Below are 20,330 nucleotides of genomic sequence, written 5' to 3' on the forward strand. Positions count from 1 at the left end.
ATTAAACAAACATGATTTGTTTTCTGCATGTTAGTGTTTGCCCCAGAGCCTCACTGGGTCTGTGTGTGCAGTGCACAGAAGGATATTAGAGAAAGTAAGTGATAAAAACAGGAAGAAAGAAATGCTTAAGATAATTATTCTGTTAACACGTTGCACGCTCCTCATTAAATGCCAGTCATGTTTGTTCTTGCTATGCAATTAACTGGCAGCGATGTGTTTCTCGGTATTGTGCGTGGATTGGCTGGCTCCGCTCAGATGAGGCGGGGGATGAAAGGTGATTGGACACAGTGTTGATGGCAGAGGTGTGAGCTCTGTATCCATGCTAGGAGTGTTCACTCAGAGGGAGAGGGAAGAATGGAGAAATAGGCGAGAAAAGGGTTGAGTTGCCAAACCCAAAGCTGCCTTTATTCCCTGATTTACAATGTACAGCCAGGCAAGGAAATGAATACCCTAAAAACCCATGGGATTTTCTTTTCTATTTCCACTTAATTTGGTTTCTGCCTTTCCAGTGATGAAACACAATGTATTGATTTCTCTTCCTCAGTACAAGTCAGATTTTTGTTCCTTTTTTCCTTCTGTTTTTGTTTCTATTTCCTGTGTTGCAACAGTGACTAGTAACATTCTAGTTTTGCATGTATGTCTTCCCTTGGGACTGTTTAGGTTCCAGATGCTTGTATCTAATGTGTGTATGTGCAAGTGTGTGTATGTGTGTGTGTGTGTGTGCACGCTTACCCCCATAAACACCATACGGCCAACCTCTCCCTTCGGCCACTGGCATGCCGCAACAGGGCAAACATTTAGCAAAGCCGTTTAGTCCCATTTGTGGACAATCTGGTCTTACTTTAAATGTTTTTTGTCTCACTGTCTTCCCATGCGTTAAAAAAGCTAAAATTAGAGCTATTGTTTAATTGTGCTTTTACTACAGTATCAGCATCTTCTCCCTTCCGATATCAATCTACACTATCAATCTAGCCACTGACTGTGTTGTGAAGAGCGATTGTCTTTAGATTATCAGGTGCACCCTCAGTTGTCATTATGGATAAGTGTCTCCAATGCTGCAGCGCTCTGTATCCCTGTGCACATTCTGCTCTGTCTGATTGACTCCAGGAGGAATACCAGGCTTCTCTCATTAAGACCAAATATTGGATTTCAAGGATGATGAATGTCCACTGCAGACTCACAGAGGTCAATGCAGCTTCAGCAGCAAGTGAACATCTGTCATATTTGAAAAGAAATAGGATTGCAAATGGGTCTCTTATGAGCTGCATGGCCAAGCAGGGGGAATTTAGTACTCTCAGCCAGATTGGTTTAGCTCTGTCAGTGCTTTAGGTTGAAATGAGAGAAAATGCAATCTCATCTGAGTTATTTGGTGAGGTTAATACCCCATTTTTCTGCACCTTGAGCTTGATCTGACACACAAATCTCAGCCACTCGTGAGTTTTAGTCCTCTAACCTCAAATTTCTTAATGCTGTAATCTTCGCATATTTGTGATAATAGAATTTACTAGAAGCACACACATTGAAGTCTCATATTAGGATGCCAGTTGTGATGATGTGGTGTCCCTTTGTGCCCCCTTGGTGTGATGTGTCTGGATCTAGATGCAGGGCCGAGGGGGTTAATCTGATATCTGCCCTCCCATCCCCCCCTCCTTTCTCCACCTGTGACCTTCACGGGAGTGAAATGACGGCGGGCAGTGGGTGCAGGGTAAAATGTAGCCTGGGCTCTGCATAGTTACCATGGAGAGATGTGTCAGACTGACTCAGGCAGAGTGTGTGCCGGTGAAACACAAGGTTTTGATCAGTGTAAAGAGAGTGTAACAGGGAGAAAGAACTCAACAGCACAGGAGACGAGGTGGTGAATGTACAGAGGCAGAACAGGAGGGGAGGGGTGAGAAGGAAAAATACAGCAGAATCTGTTCAGAAGCCATGATCCAGCATGGATAAAAAATGCCTGGATATATCAGTCTTTTTAAGATGACTGATTTTCACATTTTGAAATATTTTGATCAAGTCATCGGGAGGGTTACATAAAGAGCTGTAGCTTTGAATGTAGTGTGTCATCACCACACAGTGTGAGAGTTCTGCAGTGCTTCCATGATAATGAAACATACCATGACCAGCCTGATCTGAGTGGATTTACCCCTGAACCTGCAGCTCAGGGCCTATGTTTCACAGTGTCAGGGTCAGTGGGTTGTTGGAGTGAAATCTTTCAGTCATTTTTTTGTCAAAGGACATGTATGGAGGTAAGCAGGGGGGAGGAGGAGGAGGTGTGGGCATGGGAAATGACTGCACCTACAAGCTTCAATTCATCACTCACTTCTGTACAAAGGCCCCCTGCCTTTTGAGAGCCAAACTGTCACTGCTATGGTTATGCATTTGTGTGTGTGACTGAGTTTGTGTGTTTACGTGTGTGCGTGACGCGCATGCACTAGCAGTTCTCGCCATGACTTATTAATGAGATGGTATTGGCTTTCGCCTGTACTTAAGACTCAATTCCTCTCACTCTCTCTTGCAGCCCAAAGTGCCGAGTGCAGACTGGAGATATTCGGCCTCCCTGAGAGCAGGAGGTGTAATGCAGAGGTAAGCATCTCATTTTTTTCAGTCACTTTGCAGTAAGAATCTCATCAAACCTCACCAGTCCCTTCCATCATGTCTGTTGAAGACCAAAACATGTATACATTATTGTCTCACCTGATGCAATTAATAATTTAAATAAATAACCAAACTCTGCATCATTCTCTGAATAACCTTAAGATCATTTAGCCACCTAACACAAGTATACAACTGATTCTGGGAGTCGTGTGCAACATACCCTTAAATAGTCTAAATGACTACAGTGTGTCATTGAGGCATACTGTACGTTTAAGATGTTAAATAATATAGACGCAAATTTAATGCAAAGTCATTCTTCTGTCAGTTCAAAGAGAAATGCCCTGTCATACTGCAGTGGAGACCAAAAATAAAAACTTCACACTGTCTGTTTAAAGCAAAGGTGGGTGTATCCAGATGATGTCCATCTAAAATTCCTAAACAAAAATAATAAAATAAACAAAATAGTCATTTGTTTCAAAAAAGAGCCTTGTTATCTTGCATATCTGACAACACCATTGGTTCTTTTTAAGTTTATTACTGCTGGAGAACCAGTCAATGCATTGTTTTTAATGACATTAATTACCCCAGCTTGCTGCCCAGAGGCAGGCCATTCCCTAAACGTAGAATTTGAATGAATTAGTGGAGGACACCTAGTCAGGTGATGTTTTGAAAAGATGTCTTAGTGTTCATGTAGAGCTGACACTGAGATCCTTTGCACAGTCTAATCCACTCTTGACATTTCACTAAATCTGTTTCATTTTGATGAAATGGAATAAACAGCATCAACATGAAACACGTATCCTATTACAAGGCCACCAGGAAAATTTTAAAATCCCTTCCCACCTTTGCATGAGAGAGCAAGGTGAGGCACTGGCCTGTTCCAGTAAAGATGTCCGACATCATCTTGGCTGCCAGCTGTTGCTCAGCTGTGATTTGTGTTGAGGGGAAAGGAGAGGGACTTAGCAACCAAATACATGCACATTTCTATTGAATATACAGTGATGATAGAAAAAATCCCAAATAGCCTTAATCTGAATAAAAGCATCACACTTTAATAAGTAGAAATGATTACTCTTTTAATGATCACTGAAAATGAGAGACGTGACATAGCTAGGAGAAATGCATTTGGAAATGCCTCTCTCATTATTACCATAGACAGATGGAGAACTGAGAGGAGGGAAGGGTAAGCAGAGAGGGGGTCACTGATGGATGAAGGGCAGGTAGTCAGGTGGAAAGATGGCCTATCAGGAACGTAGGGATTGCTGCATGACCACACCAGTGATCACATTACCCATAAGACACTGGGGTATTACCTGCTGTGGGATCAGATGGACAAGACCAACTCAAGGGTCACACTAATGAGATGGCACCATAATTACAAAAAGTCACAGGTTCAATGATCTCGACTCAAAACAACTTTATCTATCTACCTATCATCTTGTCATATCTGCATATGTAATCTGTCTAATCTATCCACTTCCTGTTCTTTTTATGTTTTATGCAGTGTCCCACCTTTATTGGATTCAGGGTTGTATGTATGTGTTCATGTGTGCACTCTGATTTCCATCTCAGATTAAAAACTGTACACCATCTGAGGGTCATTAATGATACACAGATTCCCTCGTAATTACAGCAGGGATTAAGGAGAGTTAATGGGCTTGTGTCAACCAGTCTACCATATTAAATCTGTCTCATGACTCACAGCCCCTGATGCGTTTTAAGTTGATGTTCCCCATGTCCCATTACCAAGCCTCACTGAATGATCGTCTGTAATCAGAGCTTGTATAAGCGATTTGGATACCACACCCAAACAACGTGTAATGCACTGACCTATTTAATTTTGTTTAATTTCTGGTGGGATGCACAACATATCCCCCATAGTTGTGTCTTTAAGAGGTTGTGTCTGAGTTCATTTTGTGATCAGTGCAGTTGTAAATTTGGCCTTATGAGAAGTCATTAGCTGTGCAAAATGATGAGGATGTGTTTACGGAGAGCAGGAGAAGATGAGATGATGAGGAATTGGAAAGCAGGACTGACATTAGCTGAAAAGTGCATTATCAGTGCAGTGTTTGCCAATGTATTTTATCAGTGCACCTTGATGATTCTGTTGCTTAGCAGCACTTAAAATGGCCTCCATCTCCATATCACTTCTGTGCTCTTCACAGATTCACTGTGCATAGGGCTCTGGATGCGTACATCTTTTAACTGTTTTTAGCATTATTCAACAACAGATTTCTACTTTTTCAAAATTCAGCACTTCTTTGTTTTCAAGACATAGAACAATTATTAATCCCTCAGAATCTACAAATGAACAGCTCACACTGACTTTGGTGAAGGTTTTGGCTTCTAGTTACCTAATTTTACACTAGGGACAGTGTGGAGAAGAGTGGACAGGTGGATTAAAGTGGAACAGCAGCAGGTAGAGATAAAGAGTCAGAGTAGTACTAGAATAACAGTTTGTGTAGATCTATATGTTTTTGTGTCTGACATATCTTTTTTGCTTTAACAAAGTCAAGTCTACATTAAAAACATCTTTACCGTGCTGCTAACACACAGCACTTTATCTTCAAGTTTCAGATTACTATCTGTATGATCCTGTTCATGGCTAGGGTAAGGGCTCATGGCCAGGCTGTTGCAGTATGTTAGTATAATTTGGGTGATCTGACCTTTTAAAAGAGGTTTTCTTTCCTTGCTTGGATCATATCAGAAAGCAGTGGCCCTTTGGATGATTCATAGGTTTCACGTGGAACTTCATAAATAAAATCTTATTGTCAGAGCTCAAAAATATAATCCTTGTAAAGTGGGGGCAGAGAGAACTTTGGTTAGTAGCAGCATTTCAGTTTCTGTTCAGCACTTCAGAGAGTGTGGTGTTTTTCAGTAGGGGGGAGCATTCTGAAATTCCACATAGCGAGTGTGAAAATGTAAGAACGGACTTCTGTAATCCATAATCCAGAGAATGCAGGGAAAATGTAGGGTGAATGTTTTAATCCAAATCTGAATGTTGCATTGCTGGGATTGTGTTCGCTGCACCCCCAACCAACAACCTCACACAGAGTACCAAGGTCTGAATTTGCAATGTTGTGCATTACAGAAAAAATTTAAATATAGAGTTTAATCATGCGATCAGAGTGTACTACAGTATCAAATTGTGTATGGGTGCCTTCTGGTGTTCAGTTTGATTTAACATGGCTTAATATACATCATGTGAGAGAATGTCCTTCTAGTGTGTAATATGTGCATTTGTTGTTGTTTTTTGTGTTCCAGCTCAGTGCACATGGAAGAGTCCTCAGTAATGCAGGGAGCCCAAGGCGTCCTGGTTCAGAACTGGCCCACTGCATCCAGCGCCGCTGGTAAGAATCTGTTGTACTACTCTCACCTAAACCAATCATGTTTAAATTGAATACCGGCTTAGGCCCAGTAAAAAAAGAAACTTGAATAAAGTAAGATGTCTGCTCTGCAGACATGGACCTAGTGTATTCCTATAAGGTCTAAATTAGTGACGGTCTGCAGTTTAGTTGAATGGATCACTATGCAACACATTCCATGATACAGACAATATCAGCTAAGACTGTCTTATACCAATAACTGTACATTCCTAAAGAGCTTATCAAACCACAAGAGAGTAATAAAATGAGGAAGACAGAGGTATCAGCTACGAGATCGCCCCAACCCACTCCAACCCCTTCCAACGGCTACAGGGAGAGGAAATGACACATGCTACGTAGGAGTAGATGGATATCTCTGCATCAGGAAGGGAGACAGTACAGAGAAAAAGAGGGAGAGAGAGTGAATAGTTGTTTGGATTATCAGCAAGATGTTTACAGAGGCATAAGCCACTGAGCCACAGAGGACAAACATTCAAGAACACATTAGAGAAGAATAATAAAACACAATTACATTCCCTGTGCAGTTAATGTGGATCTCTCTCATTCTGTAGCTCTTTTATACACACATTCACAAAGGCAAGATTAGGGGTGGGTGATGTAGGCAATTGAAAATTTTCAAGACTTTTTTGTAATATATAGACATTTAAAATGATCTGTTTGCGCATTACACCATTGTGCTGTTTTGTGGTGCCAGATTTTTATGTCGCTCTCGTATAGTAAACAATCTTTTAATGATTTTAAGGCATCAAGAATTTCAATAGCAAAACAGTCTTGGCAGTATTTCTGCTGTGAAGCAGCTGCAGGCACTCAGCAAAAAGAAGTCACTTCATTTACAACATGTTTCTGGTCATCTAGCCGTCATCAGGATGGACCTCGCCAAGGCTCAAACAAAGCACTGCAAAGGTGTTTATTCGGAAGCAGTGCGAGATGAATTGCAAGAATGGGACACTGGAGCATAATAAAACTGTAAATGACAGCATACTCAGTGTTAGATGACATTTCATGGACATTGTAATGTGAATGTCATTGCATATGATGCCTCTAACCAAGATGTATGACCAAACATGCAACTGCAGACACAGTGGCAGCGGCCTCTGTACTTTGAGGAGAATTCATTTGTCAACTCTTGACTTTCCTCATGATGACGGGGAAGTAGGGTCACAAAGGATTAAGGGTGGAATTGAAAATAGAGTGGCCTGATAGAGAAAAAATGAAGGAGGAGACCAGTGAGCTAACGAGACAGAAGCATGTGCAATGAAAGCACTGGAGCAAGGACATGCAATTAAGTTTAGATAAAGAGGTGATTTGTTGTGATTAGCAATGTAGGAGTGCCTTGGTAGCCAAATGGTGACTGTGCATGCCACATAACCACAATGTCGCCAGTTTGATTCCAGCCAGTGACCTTTGTTATACATCATGCCCCTTCTCACTCCCCCACCGTCTGCCTCTTCGCTTTCAATCTGACAAATAAAATAAAAAAGCCCCCCAAAAAACAACCTTTAAAAGAAAGGCTGTGAAAATGGCCTGGGATGGGCAGGCAGACAAACTACCCACACACTAACTACTGTCCCTTCCTATCCACACACACAGCCGCCTCCACTCTGCCATCGATTTCTTGCCTTGGCTGAGTACTTACAGCCTGCAGGCACTTCAAAACATGAAAGACGCAGAGATAGAAAGACAGACAGAGAGAGAGCAGAACAGGCAGTGGTGACGTCCTTAGGGTGGGTCAGTGGTAACGAGATCAGCTGGTGAGGATTTAAGGTGGTCTAATTAAGCCGTGGCAGTTCGAGAACAACACATTGTGCATACACTAACCCTGCTGTGCCTAAGGGCTTACTGTCCCTTCTTTATCTCATTGTTAGTCAGGTTAAGAATGGAAATATTAGCTGAGGGCTGTATTACTTCAGGTCACATTTTAGGTTTGCATTAAGGATAATTCTGCTTTAAGAGTGTCAGATAATATGAAAAGTGGTTATTTGTAGAGCTTCTTGACTGGAGGACAAGATTGAGAGAGATTTGCGTTCTGACTTTCAAGTTGTGTTTATCATGTCTCAGAAATGAAAGAAATGGAGATATTGATTCAGTGTGGCCTGTCACATCGCTCTGAGTCATACTCTGTGCTATTTATAACCAAATCATCTTGTTTGTGAGGCAGGCTGTGGTCCTTAGGTGGGGAGCAGGAGTATATGGGAGTTTGGTTTGTTGAGGGAATTGTTTCCGTCTGTGTGCTGTACCTACAGGGTGTTGTTTTGCCTAACAGTCTATTTTTTGCTTCGATGTTAGACACAGAGGTACAGCCGACAACGCCCCTCTTTCTTCCCCACTGATTTTCAGAGTGTGGATTTGTGTGTTGGTATCAATTTGTGTGTGTGTGTGTGTGTGTGTCGTTGCATCTTGTCTTCTATTTTTATGTGTACGTGCCTGTGTGCGCTTGGCTGTTTTTCTAAGTGTGTTTTGGCTGCCTGCTTTGTGTGCCGCTCCTACTGTGACAGATGGAGCGCAGCCCACACCCAGATTAACAGACCCACATTAATGAAATCAGGGTTCTTCTGCTTGCCGTCCAACGCTCTCTCCCTATCTGTTTCTCACTCCCTCTATGTCTTCCTCCTCTGTCACTCCCTGTATTTCACAGCTCTGTCTCTAAACCAAGGGCGCATATGGATTCAGAGAAAACTGTGCAGAATTGCAGCCGTACCCAGGAGAGATGGGCAGAGAGAGACGGGGGAGATGGGTGGGTTGCAAAGAGAGAAAAGAGAATGAGCAATAAAGGATAAGGTGGATGGGAAGGTAGAGATCCGATGGACATAAACTGTTTGGGAGGGAGCGACCGTGAGTAAATCAGAGTGACTGACTGTTGCAAAGGAAAGAGAGGAAGCTGCGTGAGGCTGCTGTTGCTAGGGGAGAGTGGTAAGACTAGACAGAGAGAGAGAGAGAGAGAGAGAGAGAGAGAGAGAGAGAGGGAGATTGCAGCATTATTCTCCATCAGCACAAGCACTGTCACCAGGACTCCTTCCAATGTCCTACTGCCTCACTGGAGGATGTAGTTTCCACGGCAACCATTCATGGCCCCTAATATTGGAAGGAGAGGGAGGGGGGGGGGGGGCAGTGAGAGGGGAGTGCAAACATATGGTATGGGACAAAAGGTGCTGAAGGGAGGGGGAAAGGGGGAAAGAAAAAGTAGACTGTGGCATCAGGAGGTGAAGGACAAGACAAAGGGAGGTGTTGACTGAAATGCACATATGTGAGCAAACACTAAAACACAGCAGGAGGAAGTGACGGAGTCAAAGGAGTGAGGGAGAAAGTGAGAGTTGGAGGTAAGAGGTGTAAAGTGAAGGAGAGAGCAGAGGAGTGAGAAACAGACAGAGAGTGACCTACATTCACTGGGGCGGTGGTGTACTGCAGAGGTGGATGCAGGTTTACTGTTTTCTGTATCAGCCTGATTGCTCACACACATACACACACTGAGACATATTCACAGAGGAACGGAGAAAGACATGATTAGAGTTTACAGCAGGCACCTGTCACAGCAAAAATAGACCCAAGGGTGGAGGCAAAGGGCCAAGTGAGGGAGAGGAAATGCAGTGAGGTGATGGAGAAAAAGGTGGACAAGAGGAGATTTTGTCGGGGATTTTATCTTTCATTTGCTCTTTAGTCCCTCATCCATTTACACTTACTGTATCATTGTCAGCTTTATCAGAGAGTTTATAGGTGTGACTTTCCATCACTAACTTTTGAGTGTTTTCTCCAAGTGGTGCATGAAGTGATACAAAGAGGTAGGCAAAGATGAGATAAAAAAAAGGTGTCTGATTCAATTCAAGGCTAGATATCATACTTTAGAGCTGCAGTCTTTTAGTTAAGATGTATTTGAGATGAGAAGATTGTTGGCACAGTCGAGAAATGGCAAAGTAGAAAAATCTGGAAGCTGTTATGGACTTTTCACAGTTTCAGAATCCCTCCGCCTCACCTGTTTCCTGTTCTCTGCTTCAATTATTTGCTTTCCTTTATTGTCACTCATTTTTGTTCCTATTCTGCACTCCCTGAGTCTTTAGATATCTTGCCAGCTCTTTCTCTCTCCCTCTCTCTTGCTCTCTGGGGAATAAATCAATTTCTACTTCTCAGTTTATTTTATTTTTTTTTTTACCACAGCACCCACACATACTAACATACACACACAGACACACACACAGATAACAACTCAAACTCATACATGCACACCTACATCGAGTGTTATTTTTATTGTGTTAAGTCCTGTCACTTGGGATTGCTTGTGTCCACCATCTGCCACATGATCCAGCAGGGAGCAGACAGCAAGGTGCTCAGTCTGGCATGAAACCCAAACAGGCGTGCGCATGCACACACACACACACACACACACACACACACACACACACACACACACACACACACACACACACACACACACACACACACACACACACACACACACACACACACACACACACACACAATATGCATATACAGAAGCATAATAGCGCTTACAAACCAGCAACAGCCATCATTATTGTATGATTACCTACCACAGCTTTATTTCTTTATTTCATTTCCTGTTAGCAGATTGGGGAATATATGGTAATTTGTGCAGGCAAAAAAAAATGTAGTCTTCCATCACCACTCAGCCATGTCAGTGGAAATGCAGACATGAATAAGAATTCAATAGAAAGCAACGTCACACTTAGTTTTTATCAAAATGGGCAAACGCTGCACTGCACACTAAGAGACACAGGTGCTACCTTGAAGAAGGGCGTGGTCCCAGCTGACTGTTTGCCATCATAACAGTCACAGACTTCTCTTCCACTGCAGTGTGATGAAAAAAAAAATGAATCGCACCTTCAGGATCTTTTAATCCATTTTTTCCCCCTCCCTCCCACCCTCCATTTTGGTGGTGCGCTTCGTGTTTCATATCTGCATCCTTGCACTTCCTGGCCCCTCTTCCTCCTCCACCTCCTCCTCCTCCCTTCCTCCTCAGCTCGTTATGTAACGCTGCACTGCGCTCCACTGCGCTTCTGCCCAACTGGCCGATGGTAGGGTGAGACAAGGGGATGAATAAAGTAGACGTGGCAAAATGGAGCTGGGGTGATTTAAGTGGCTGTGAAAACCTTGGGCGGCACAGGGAATGAAGGCACATTCACAAGCAGAGACGCTGGATTGAAGACTTCAGACATCAAACCCAGGGGGGACACATAGAGAAAATCACAGTCTCTAATGCAGAATTATTGATTACAGTGGCTTGTGTCCCTCATATCAAATACAGAGGGTATAAAACTGTGCAAGTTACAGATAGTAATAGAGCTCAGGGCATTAGTCATCGCTGTGGAACAAATAAACCATCCTTGTCTCTAATGTGCCTGGAAGTTACTGTTGATGGACAAGCTGTTTAATACCCGATCACATTAATGTTGCCATAAACATTGATAGGCATGATTAAGGCTTTTATCAATAACTGGGAGGGACGGGTGTCAGCTGGCTGAGTTTTCACGCAAGATTAGTTGAAAGGTCAGGGGAAATGAGCGATAGAGAGGCAGAGAGAAAGTGGCGGGGAAAGAGAAGGGGGGAGGTTGTACAAGAGGAACAGAGAGGAGAGAAGAGAGGAAGTTTTGCTCTGCAACAGCCATTGACAAATCAGATTGAAGCAACAGCTGTGTGGAGATCAGTTTTGGGTGAGGTGAGAGTGTTACCATTATTGTGAAGGATTAGACGCGGAGAAGAGTGAAAGAGCACATAAAGTGAGGCAAGACATGGTGTAAGGAGATAAATGAAAAGGGTTAAATATAGAGGGAATGAACATGTAGCCGGCATCTCGGGTCAAACCTGTTGTGTGTAACACCCAAATTACATATGCTGTGCAGTTAGAGATGGGTTTTTTTTGTTTTTTTTCAACAAATTATAAAAGGAACCCCCCTAAAGCAATGAAGACTATTATGATATGACCTTTTCAGTTGCACCAGAGTTAAACACAGCCAGACTACAGTTTTGTTTTGTTTTTTAATCCAGCATAAGACATTGACCCTTTCACAAGAGTTACCCTACCCTCCCTTACCCTTTTCCATCTGTCTGCTCTCAGCATGACTCATCACTCTCCAGGGTGTTGTTTTGTTTATGGATTTAAGTTTGCATGGGGGCACTGGTGTCTCATCAAGTTCCCCATTGAGTTAGACAGGTAATTTCTCAGAGGCAAGAGAGTGGACACTTCATGGCACAGCACTGCAGCACTCCAGTATTCCGCATTTTTCGTTCAGTCTTTTATGGCTCATTTTCCTCTGTTTTGGCCTTCCTTTTGAGATTATAGAATCAGGGTCATGTTTCTGCTGGGGGAGTCAGATGAGGGCTTATCAACTGGGGGAAAACTCTCGCCTTGGAAATGAATGTGACTCTCGCTGTCTCTGTGTCTACATGTGGAGGAAGCAGTGACTCGATCTAGCCTGCCTTGTCCTGATCCTCTCAGTCTCTTTGTCAAATTATGTCTTTTCTCTGTGGCTCTTGCAGCTGTGTTGTCACAGTTGGTGAATGTATGAGAGGTTTTTGGGGAATAATGATGTGAAACAATTCAAATGCATGACCCACTTAATTCCTGCATGATGGTCCCAAGCTGATTTCGAAATATATTTGAGGGAATTAAACATCATATTGAAAATCAGACTAGGGCTGCAACTACAAATTTCTAGTCTTGAACTATCTGCCTATTATTTTCTTAATCAGTTCATAGCTTAGTCTATAAATTGTAAGGAAATAGTCACCATCATAATCTCATTATGCCCAGGGTAACATCTTCAGTTTGTCCAACTTTTGTCCAACCAACAGTCCAAAACCCAAAGCTATTCAGTTTGCTGTGTCAGTCTATCGACTGACTGACCAGCAATGAATCATCTTATCATCCTAGCTTTATTTAAGACTAGAATCCATGTATGTTTAAGTTTACACATTAAAACAATTCACTTTAATGCCATTGTCTGCTTCAACTTGGACAGTTTCCCTGCAGAAGGAGGAGCTTTGCAGCAGCGCGTGCCTCTATGACTGATTAGGATTGAATGCCGAGCAGGGGACATCATGTTTTAATGGCTTTACTCCATGAACCCTTCACTGTGAGCCAATCTCAATGAAAGTAACTTAAGAATTAAGAAGAATGAGCAAAATATGAATTAAAACCAGGGATGGAAAGATAAAGAGGGGGCAACATGGGAGTACATTATATTTAATAAACTACATCATCTCACAAATTAAAGTTTATTAATGTGAGTGACTTATGGCTGAATCAGTTTTCATTATTCATCGCCCTACATCTTTTTAACAATGTAATGCAGTATTGTGGCAGCCAAACACAAACATGGTAACTGCATATGACACTCATGGAGACTCACTATCTCTGGTATCACAGAGGTCATTGGATAAAATCCAACTTACACCCAGCAGTACATTCATAGTTTAGTCAGAGTAACATTTGCATTCTCTGTGCCCAACTATATTTAGGACGACTGTTCATTTTGTGTAGGAGATGCAGCATGAAGCAAACTGAAACCGAACAGAGTCTGTATTTTGAGGCTGGTCGGGTAAGATAAGATTGTAGTCTGGTATTCTCTGCCATGGGTACTGCATGAGGTCAGGCTTCTTCTTCCAGACACTGTTCCTTCTGGTTGGATGGAGCCCTGCTCAGTTAATCTCCCCTTTGGAAAGAACTCAGAAAAGGAGTCAGAGAAATAAAAGGAATATGTGAGGCAAGTGTGGCAAGTAGGTCATTGCTGTGAGGAAATAACCAAAATGACTGGGTTTTTTTGCTGGTAGTCTGTGCTCAGTTTTGTTATGCTGCATGAAGACATTAATGACACACACCCAGACAATGAAGTACAGGTGGGATCACTTCATGCATGGTCAGGTTGGTTATTCATGCCCTCCTGAATACAGTCACACCTGCCAATTACTGGATAATGATGTGTTTGCTTTGTGTGCACTCTTACAACTGTCCTTCCCAACAAGGATTTGCTTACATGCATTTGGTCACCCTTTTAATCATGTAATTTATTCCTGGCAACAAGACAGATCGTCAAACTATGAAACCTGTAGCGATGATGAAAGGTGTTTTCTTGCCCATCTGTTAACTTCCAGAAGGCTGCTCAGCTAAACTCGGTCACCTTAGCAGATACTGGTTTAATCTTGAACACTAAAATTTACCTTACACAGCCATCTGATACACAATGACTTTCTGTACAGAGCAGTAAACACAAGTAAAGTAAAATATTGCATTTCTTGCTAAACAGTTCAGTTAGATTTTACTAAAATAGCACAGCTGTACTTCATTACCTTTCTAAGCGTTTAACATAATGATGAAGGGTTTAATGTTTCATCAACCAGTGACATGGATGTTAGCTTTGGCCAGGAGGGAGCCCTTGATTCATTGTCCATTTAGCAGTCTCGTCTTGGAAACCTCCCATTAAATTCCACTACCTCCCCACCTTTTATAGCATGTCATGGCTGTTCCTCATCGAATGCTCCTCATTATTGACCAATTAGATTTTTTTACAGTGGCTGCTGTGGATATTAGTGAACTCTGCTTGCGGTCAAAGTTTTGATACAGAAGGCCTGATTTATGTAGATAAAAGCTCAGGGCAGATTTGCACTATGCCTTTTATTTAATTTGCAGCAGTTAATTTTAGTCAGCCACTGAGGCTACCACCTACAGGCATGCTCTGTGAGCTCAAAAGATGGAGTTCAGTGGGGGGATTTGTCTGAAAAGAAACCAAAATGTAGATGTAATAACAATAAGTGGAAGTTATTAATACGATGAAGACAATTAATAATATTAATTTGCAGAAAGGTTTGTGGGGCTAATGCAGCTGTAGTCACTAAATATACTTCTAATAAAATCAAAATATATGGAAGCACACGAAATTATACACAGAAGGAAAGATGTTTTGGTGCAGAAGCAGTTCAACAAACTTCAACTTTAAATTAGGCCATCCTGTATTCATAGAAATCTGTGCTAAATTATTTTCTTTAAATGAACAACAGGTTTTCAGAATAATAAATAACAGTTGTAAATACAGCAGAATGCAAGATCAGCATCTCTTATGGTATCTCCTCTGGTTATATGTTCAACCCTCCCTACATCTGCATGCATGACGGATGGTCTCAACCTGTAACATATGCAGACAGCTGTGCTTCCAAGCTGGTGTGTTTCATGAGCATCATTCCTAACATTCATTTAGGTGCAGAATCTCAGTGTGTCTGAAGAGGTTTGCTTTTTACATCACAATTCAGAGTGTGCAGAATATAATGGCGGTGTATTATTATTGTCTCTATGAGTAAGAAAATAATAACATTTGGTCATTTTAATGACCACATCTGTTTAAAGCAAATATAAAGCAAATAATAACCCATCATCCATCTCTCTTTGTTTCCTTCAGATGCTGAAGGTGGAGAGGTGTCGCCCCCAATGGGTGCTGGTGTAGACAGCAACAGCTGGCACTTTCGCTATGGCCCCGGCGGTCCCGGTGCACCCCCACAACACCTGAAACCTGGTGAGGTTCCCCCAGAAGCCTTCATCATTCCTGGCTCCCCCGCCATAATATCCATCAGACAGAACCAGGGAGGAGAGGACGACAAGAGTGATTTCATCACCTTTGGGAAGAAAGAGGAGGCCAAGAAGAAAAAGAAGAAGAAGAAGGAGAAGAAAGACAAGAAGGATAAGGGGAAAGATGATGGAGATGAGTAGAGGAGCAGAAAGTGAAACTAGCAAAGAAGAAAAGGGCGTTGTTAAAACAGAGGTACCAACCAAAGTCCACTGGGCAAAAAGAAAATGTGAAAACTATTATAGATTTTCCAGTTTCATTTTATGACTTATTTTCACTGGTAATATTTTAATGAACCTGGCCTTACCAAGATTTATTTTACCCTCAGTCTCTGACTGAGGTAAATTATTGATCTTGCCTTGATAAACAATAAAATGATTGATTTTGTTCCATGCCCCTATGTGCCTATACACCCCGAGTCAACTCATGTCAGTCATCGTTCCCAAAAAGAAAGGACCACTCTTTGCCCTTGTCTTGAATTTTTTCTCCTTTAACCCACTGGGCACGTTGGCACCTCTGTCTTACCCCCTCCCCAACTATGATGTGTAAACCATTCTCTCTGAGAGAAGACAAATACTTTGTACAAGAACAACAAAAAGCTCTGTGCCAGCCAAGGAAAAGAAGAAAGACAACGACGATTGAACCAGATGTACGCCATCTGCAGCTGGACACACATTACTTGTAAATAGCACAGGAGAGAGTCACTGAAACTAAGGCTAACATGACACTGCTGCAGATTCCTCTGATATTTACCAACAGTGTTTCCAGAGATCTCAATGAAACCACATGCACACGCGCATGCTCACACATTCAAACGTGCAAATGCATACATACACGTACCATGACAAAGTAGGCATGGAAAGCACTTGAGACCTAGAGAGAGGGAGAGAAATAAAAATGGAGAGAGAATCAACTGACATGAAAGAAATGTGCTTAAAACTAGACACTGCAAGCTTTTTGCCCTGCACAGTCACCTCCGCGGTGTGCATGTGTACATCAACTCTCTCAGGATGGACACAGCATCCTTTGCAATCACTCTGTATTTGCTCACTGCATTGAAGGACACAGAGAGCCTCCTCTCCAACCAGAGCCACAACTGAGGAATGCAGAGAGCACCAGAAAGATGGCGAGATGGGAGCATGCCTGGCGCTCTCCTGAGGATCACAGAGTGGAGAGTCAAGCTGAGCTGGCTTGTGAGTCTGCTTCCAGTCAGTGGACTCTGATGAAATCTTACAGAATATTAGGAGAGTCTTGAGATTTTGATAACACCTTCTCTTCTCCCCCTGCTGCAGCAAAAGCCTGATGCTTTCTGCTTTGAATGTTTGGTAGCAACCAGTCCTTACCTGATACCTTGAGTTTACAACTGCTCACCCGCTTGTACTTCCCCCAGGCTGCCATGAGCCTTCCTCTCCTCCCCAGACTGCCTTTTTCCCCACGGTCACCCATCGTCATGTGATGATGAAGTCTGTGAACTTATTCTGTTTTCATTTATTCTCTAAAGAGATTCACTATTACATCCTCTGCCATTTTTTTCTTCTCTTCCTCATAGCTTTAACTGCTTTTTGCGTGTCATACCCACCCCTATTTACCCTCAGACACTGCACCTAACCCCTGCTCTGACCCCCTGCTCAGGATCGATCCTGGGAATGGCCTGTTCTGAACATTGTGGTGTGCTGAGAACAGCATGGAGTAATGTGGATGAGGCCTGGGGAAGCCCAGTCGGGGGTCTATGCCCTGAACTCTTGTCAGATGTCTCTTTAAGTGCACAACGGTTCAGTGCTTTTAACTTACAAGTAGTACAGTACGCTGTTCATTTTCCTGTTTGTAGCCACAGATGAGAGGGGACCAGGTGGGATGAGGCAGATTACAGGAGCGGAGGACTGGGATTAAGTGAGGAGACAGGTGCCGTGGGCTGGCCCTCCCCCTCCATGCGCAAGAGAAGAACATTGTTCTCCAAATTGATTGTGTAGGATTGTTGAGTCTCATATTAGCTTTTATGTACGCTGTAAATGTAGCGTAGACTTTTCATAGATTGTCTCTACATTAGTAATTGAAACCTGCTGAAAATACGGGCATCTAGGGAATCCTGTCCCGCGGTTATATCCCACCAATCCTCTCTCAGGAGGTTTTGAAAAAGGGGCACACACATGCCTCAAGACCTGCTTCTGTTGGTTCCCCTCCCCTGCCTGTAACTTGTTGCCACGTCCCCAACGTTTTGCGGCTCAGTATGACGTCACTCCATTAAGTGGCTGCTGCATGTACTGCTCTAAGGAAACACATACTATATAGAGAAATATATATATAAATAGATAGATGGCTATGATTTTATTCTTTTGTATTATCATTTTTCTTCATTACTCACACAGGAGATATTTGTATGTACTTCTGTCTGCCAAACATCTATGTACTACAATCTTCACGCTCCACAGATGTTGTATGGCATCCACTAAACCTCTTTAAATATTTGTAAATGCTATAGTGTGATACCTTTCAACGCAAGTTTATTATTTTTCTTTTACCAACTATGATTTTTGCTTTTGAGAACAAGCAAAGCAAAAAAGGCAAAAAAAAAATTAAAAACAAAATAAAATAAAATTTTAAAAAATTAAAAAAAAAACAAAACAACACTCTCTGTGTCCGGCTTTGACATGACGATCTAACTAACACTGTAATATTGTAACTGAAATATGTATGATCCTATGATGAGCTATCACTTCCCTTTCACTCTAAACAAAAATCAAAAATGACTGAAAAAAAAAAAAAGATTCCAGTGTAAAAAACGTATATGTAGTGTATGCTTGTGTTTAGTGAGCGTTCATGCTGTCATTCTTTCCCAATGTATGGTGGTGAACTATGGTGGCAATGTGCTGTCCTAAATGGACTGGCCCAGATCTGTTGTAAAACCTTTTTTTTGTACACCCGCTCATCAACTGTGACAGTGAAGTAGTGAATTTCATTTATTTTATTTCATTTATTTTCTGACTTTTTTTTATTTTACCTAAATGGATACAGTGGTAATGTGTTTTGTTTATAAATCACTAATAAAGTTTTCTTTCTTAAAAATACATGTGAATTCATTGTCTTGGAGAGTCTCTCTCTCTCTCTCTCTCTCTCTCTCTGTGTGTGTGTGTGTGTGTGTGAATGTCATCTCTTGACATCAGTGAGGTCAGGACTGATAAACTATCTATAGCCTACTCTCTTCTATCACACATGCTCACATCCCACTTCTGTTTCTGCACTAACATGCACCCGCATGAGAGACACAAGCAGACTGACCTGCCCAGCACTGATGTCCCATTTGTCCTTGTTGAAAGCCATGGTCACAGATGGTCCAAACACTCCCTTGTGTAAGGAAGCTACCAGAAGCAACATAATTTAATAGAGTGGCTAAGTAGATTTATTGTGTCCCAGTGGGTGAGTTTATGGAAAAAAGGATCAAAATAGAGAGACATCAGTCATGCTGGCCTAGATAAAATGCACCATTGATAATCAATACATTTATCCAATCATGTACTCCTGCCCACTCAATAGTTTCCTAAAGAGTCATTTAGAGCTCTTGGATTCAGAACAGATATTTCATTTTGTTTTGTTTTTGTTGTTGTTTAAAATGAGCACATAGTCAAGGCTTTTTGTTGAATAGAAGAGTTTGTACATTTTTGTCTTTGTACTCATGCTGCTCTTTAAATTCATAATGTCTCTCTCTCCAGTTTTGGCTTTAATCTCCCACCCAGAGAGGTGAGATGGCAGTGAGACAGGTTCAAGAGTTCATGTTTTAAAAAAAATGCTTGCACAAATGCTGCATCCTATCCTTTAGTTCATTCTCTCCAGGAGACAGACGAAAAATGGTTTCTATGGTTACAGCTATTTTTGGGATAGTCTCTATGGCAACTGCCTTATATGCTTAGCAAACACAGGAGGGTTGAAACAGTGGGGTGCCCAGTGTGGGGTCAAGGTGTGTCCTTTCATATACCAGAGGCAGGACAGATAACTACAGCTGATGCAGCACCACACACTGTGTGGCTGACTCCTCACTAACATTAAGAACAGCGGATCCATTGAAGAACAACTCTTTAACCAAGACCACCAACACCCACACATTTAGAGTGCCTACAGTTACATACTCCCATGAGTATTAGCAAAATGTGCCCTGGTCTTTCAGATTTTTGGCTCATTAGAGTTCTACAAACAAATTAACAAACAAGCAAAGCGGCTCACTGTGCAGAAACGTAGCCTGCAGTGTTTGGTCTGCAGAGCAGTGAATCTATTGCTAATGAATATGGATATATGTTATGGCAGAGTGAACAGTGCCCTGCAAGCAGAGCAGTAGGCCACTGTGCTCACTCTTTTTGCTGTCCAGTTCACAGAGGTAACTTTAAACCAGCTTAAACACAGCATAAACATAGACTATGTTGTGCATTGCACAAGTCTGCCTTCTTTGATGTAATATGGATTGAGTTAAAGGAAGGTCATATAGTGAGCTATAAACAGCCAAAATGGTCTGATACTGTCAAAAGGATCTTTAAACACATGATCAGACAGATTAAACACGTGCTGAATCAGGGCACACTGGAAATTAAATGTGCATGTGCTTGTTTTAGTGGATGTGTTGACTGGTGATGTTGCCAGCTGCAGTGACTCAGCATAAACATCATACTGCTGAGGAAGGAAAATGGAGCAACTTGGAAGCAGCCATGATGAAGATGGAGAGATTAATGTGCAGAATAATTTTGGCCTGTGGCAATAACAGCACTCACACATTACACTGTAG

At 42.1% G+C, this 20,330-nt stretch overlaps 1 protein-coding gene across 31 annotated transcripts in view; it reads left to right on the forward strand.

Moving 5' to 3' along the window:
• LOC139331568 (protocadherin alpha-C2-like) overlaps positions 1-18,627 on the forward strand; it is a 208,430-nt gene extending 189,803 nt beyond the window's left edge. For all 31 annotated transcript variants that reach the window (XM_070963098.1, XM_070963105.1, XM_070963101.1 and 28 more), the window contains exons 2-4: positions 2,516-2,580; positions 5,857-5,942; positions 15,398-18,627. In XM_070963098.1, the coding sequence (XP_070819199.1) occupies positions 2,516-2,580; positions 5,857-5,942; positions 15,398-15,705 (459 nt within the window). In that variant the 3' untranslated portion in view covers positions 15,706-18,627. The remainder of the gene's footprint in view (positions 1-2,515; positions 2,581-5,856; positions 5,943-15,397) is intronic.
• Positions 18,628-20,330: the final 1,703 nt, after the last annotated feature.

Source organism: Chaetodon trifascialis, chromosome 5 (assembly GCF_039877785.1).
Source record: "Chaetodon trifascialis isolate fChaTrf1 chromosome 5, fChaTrf1.hap1, whole genome shotgun sequence".
NCBI lineage: Eukaryota > Metazoa > Chordata > Actinopteri > Chaetodontiformes > Chaetodontidae > Chaetodon > Chaetodon trifascialis.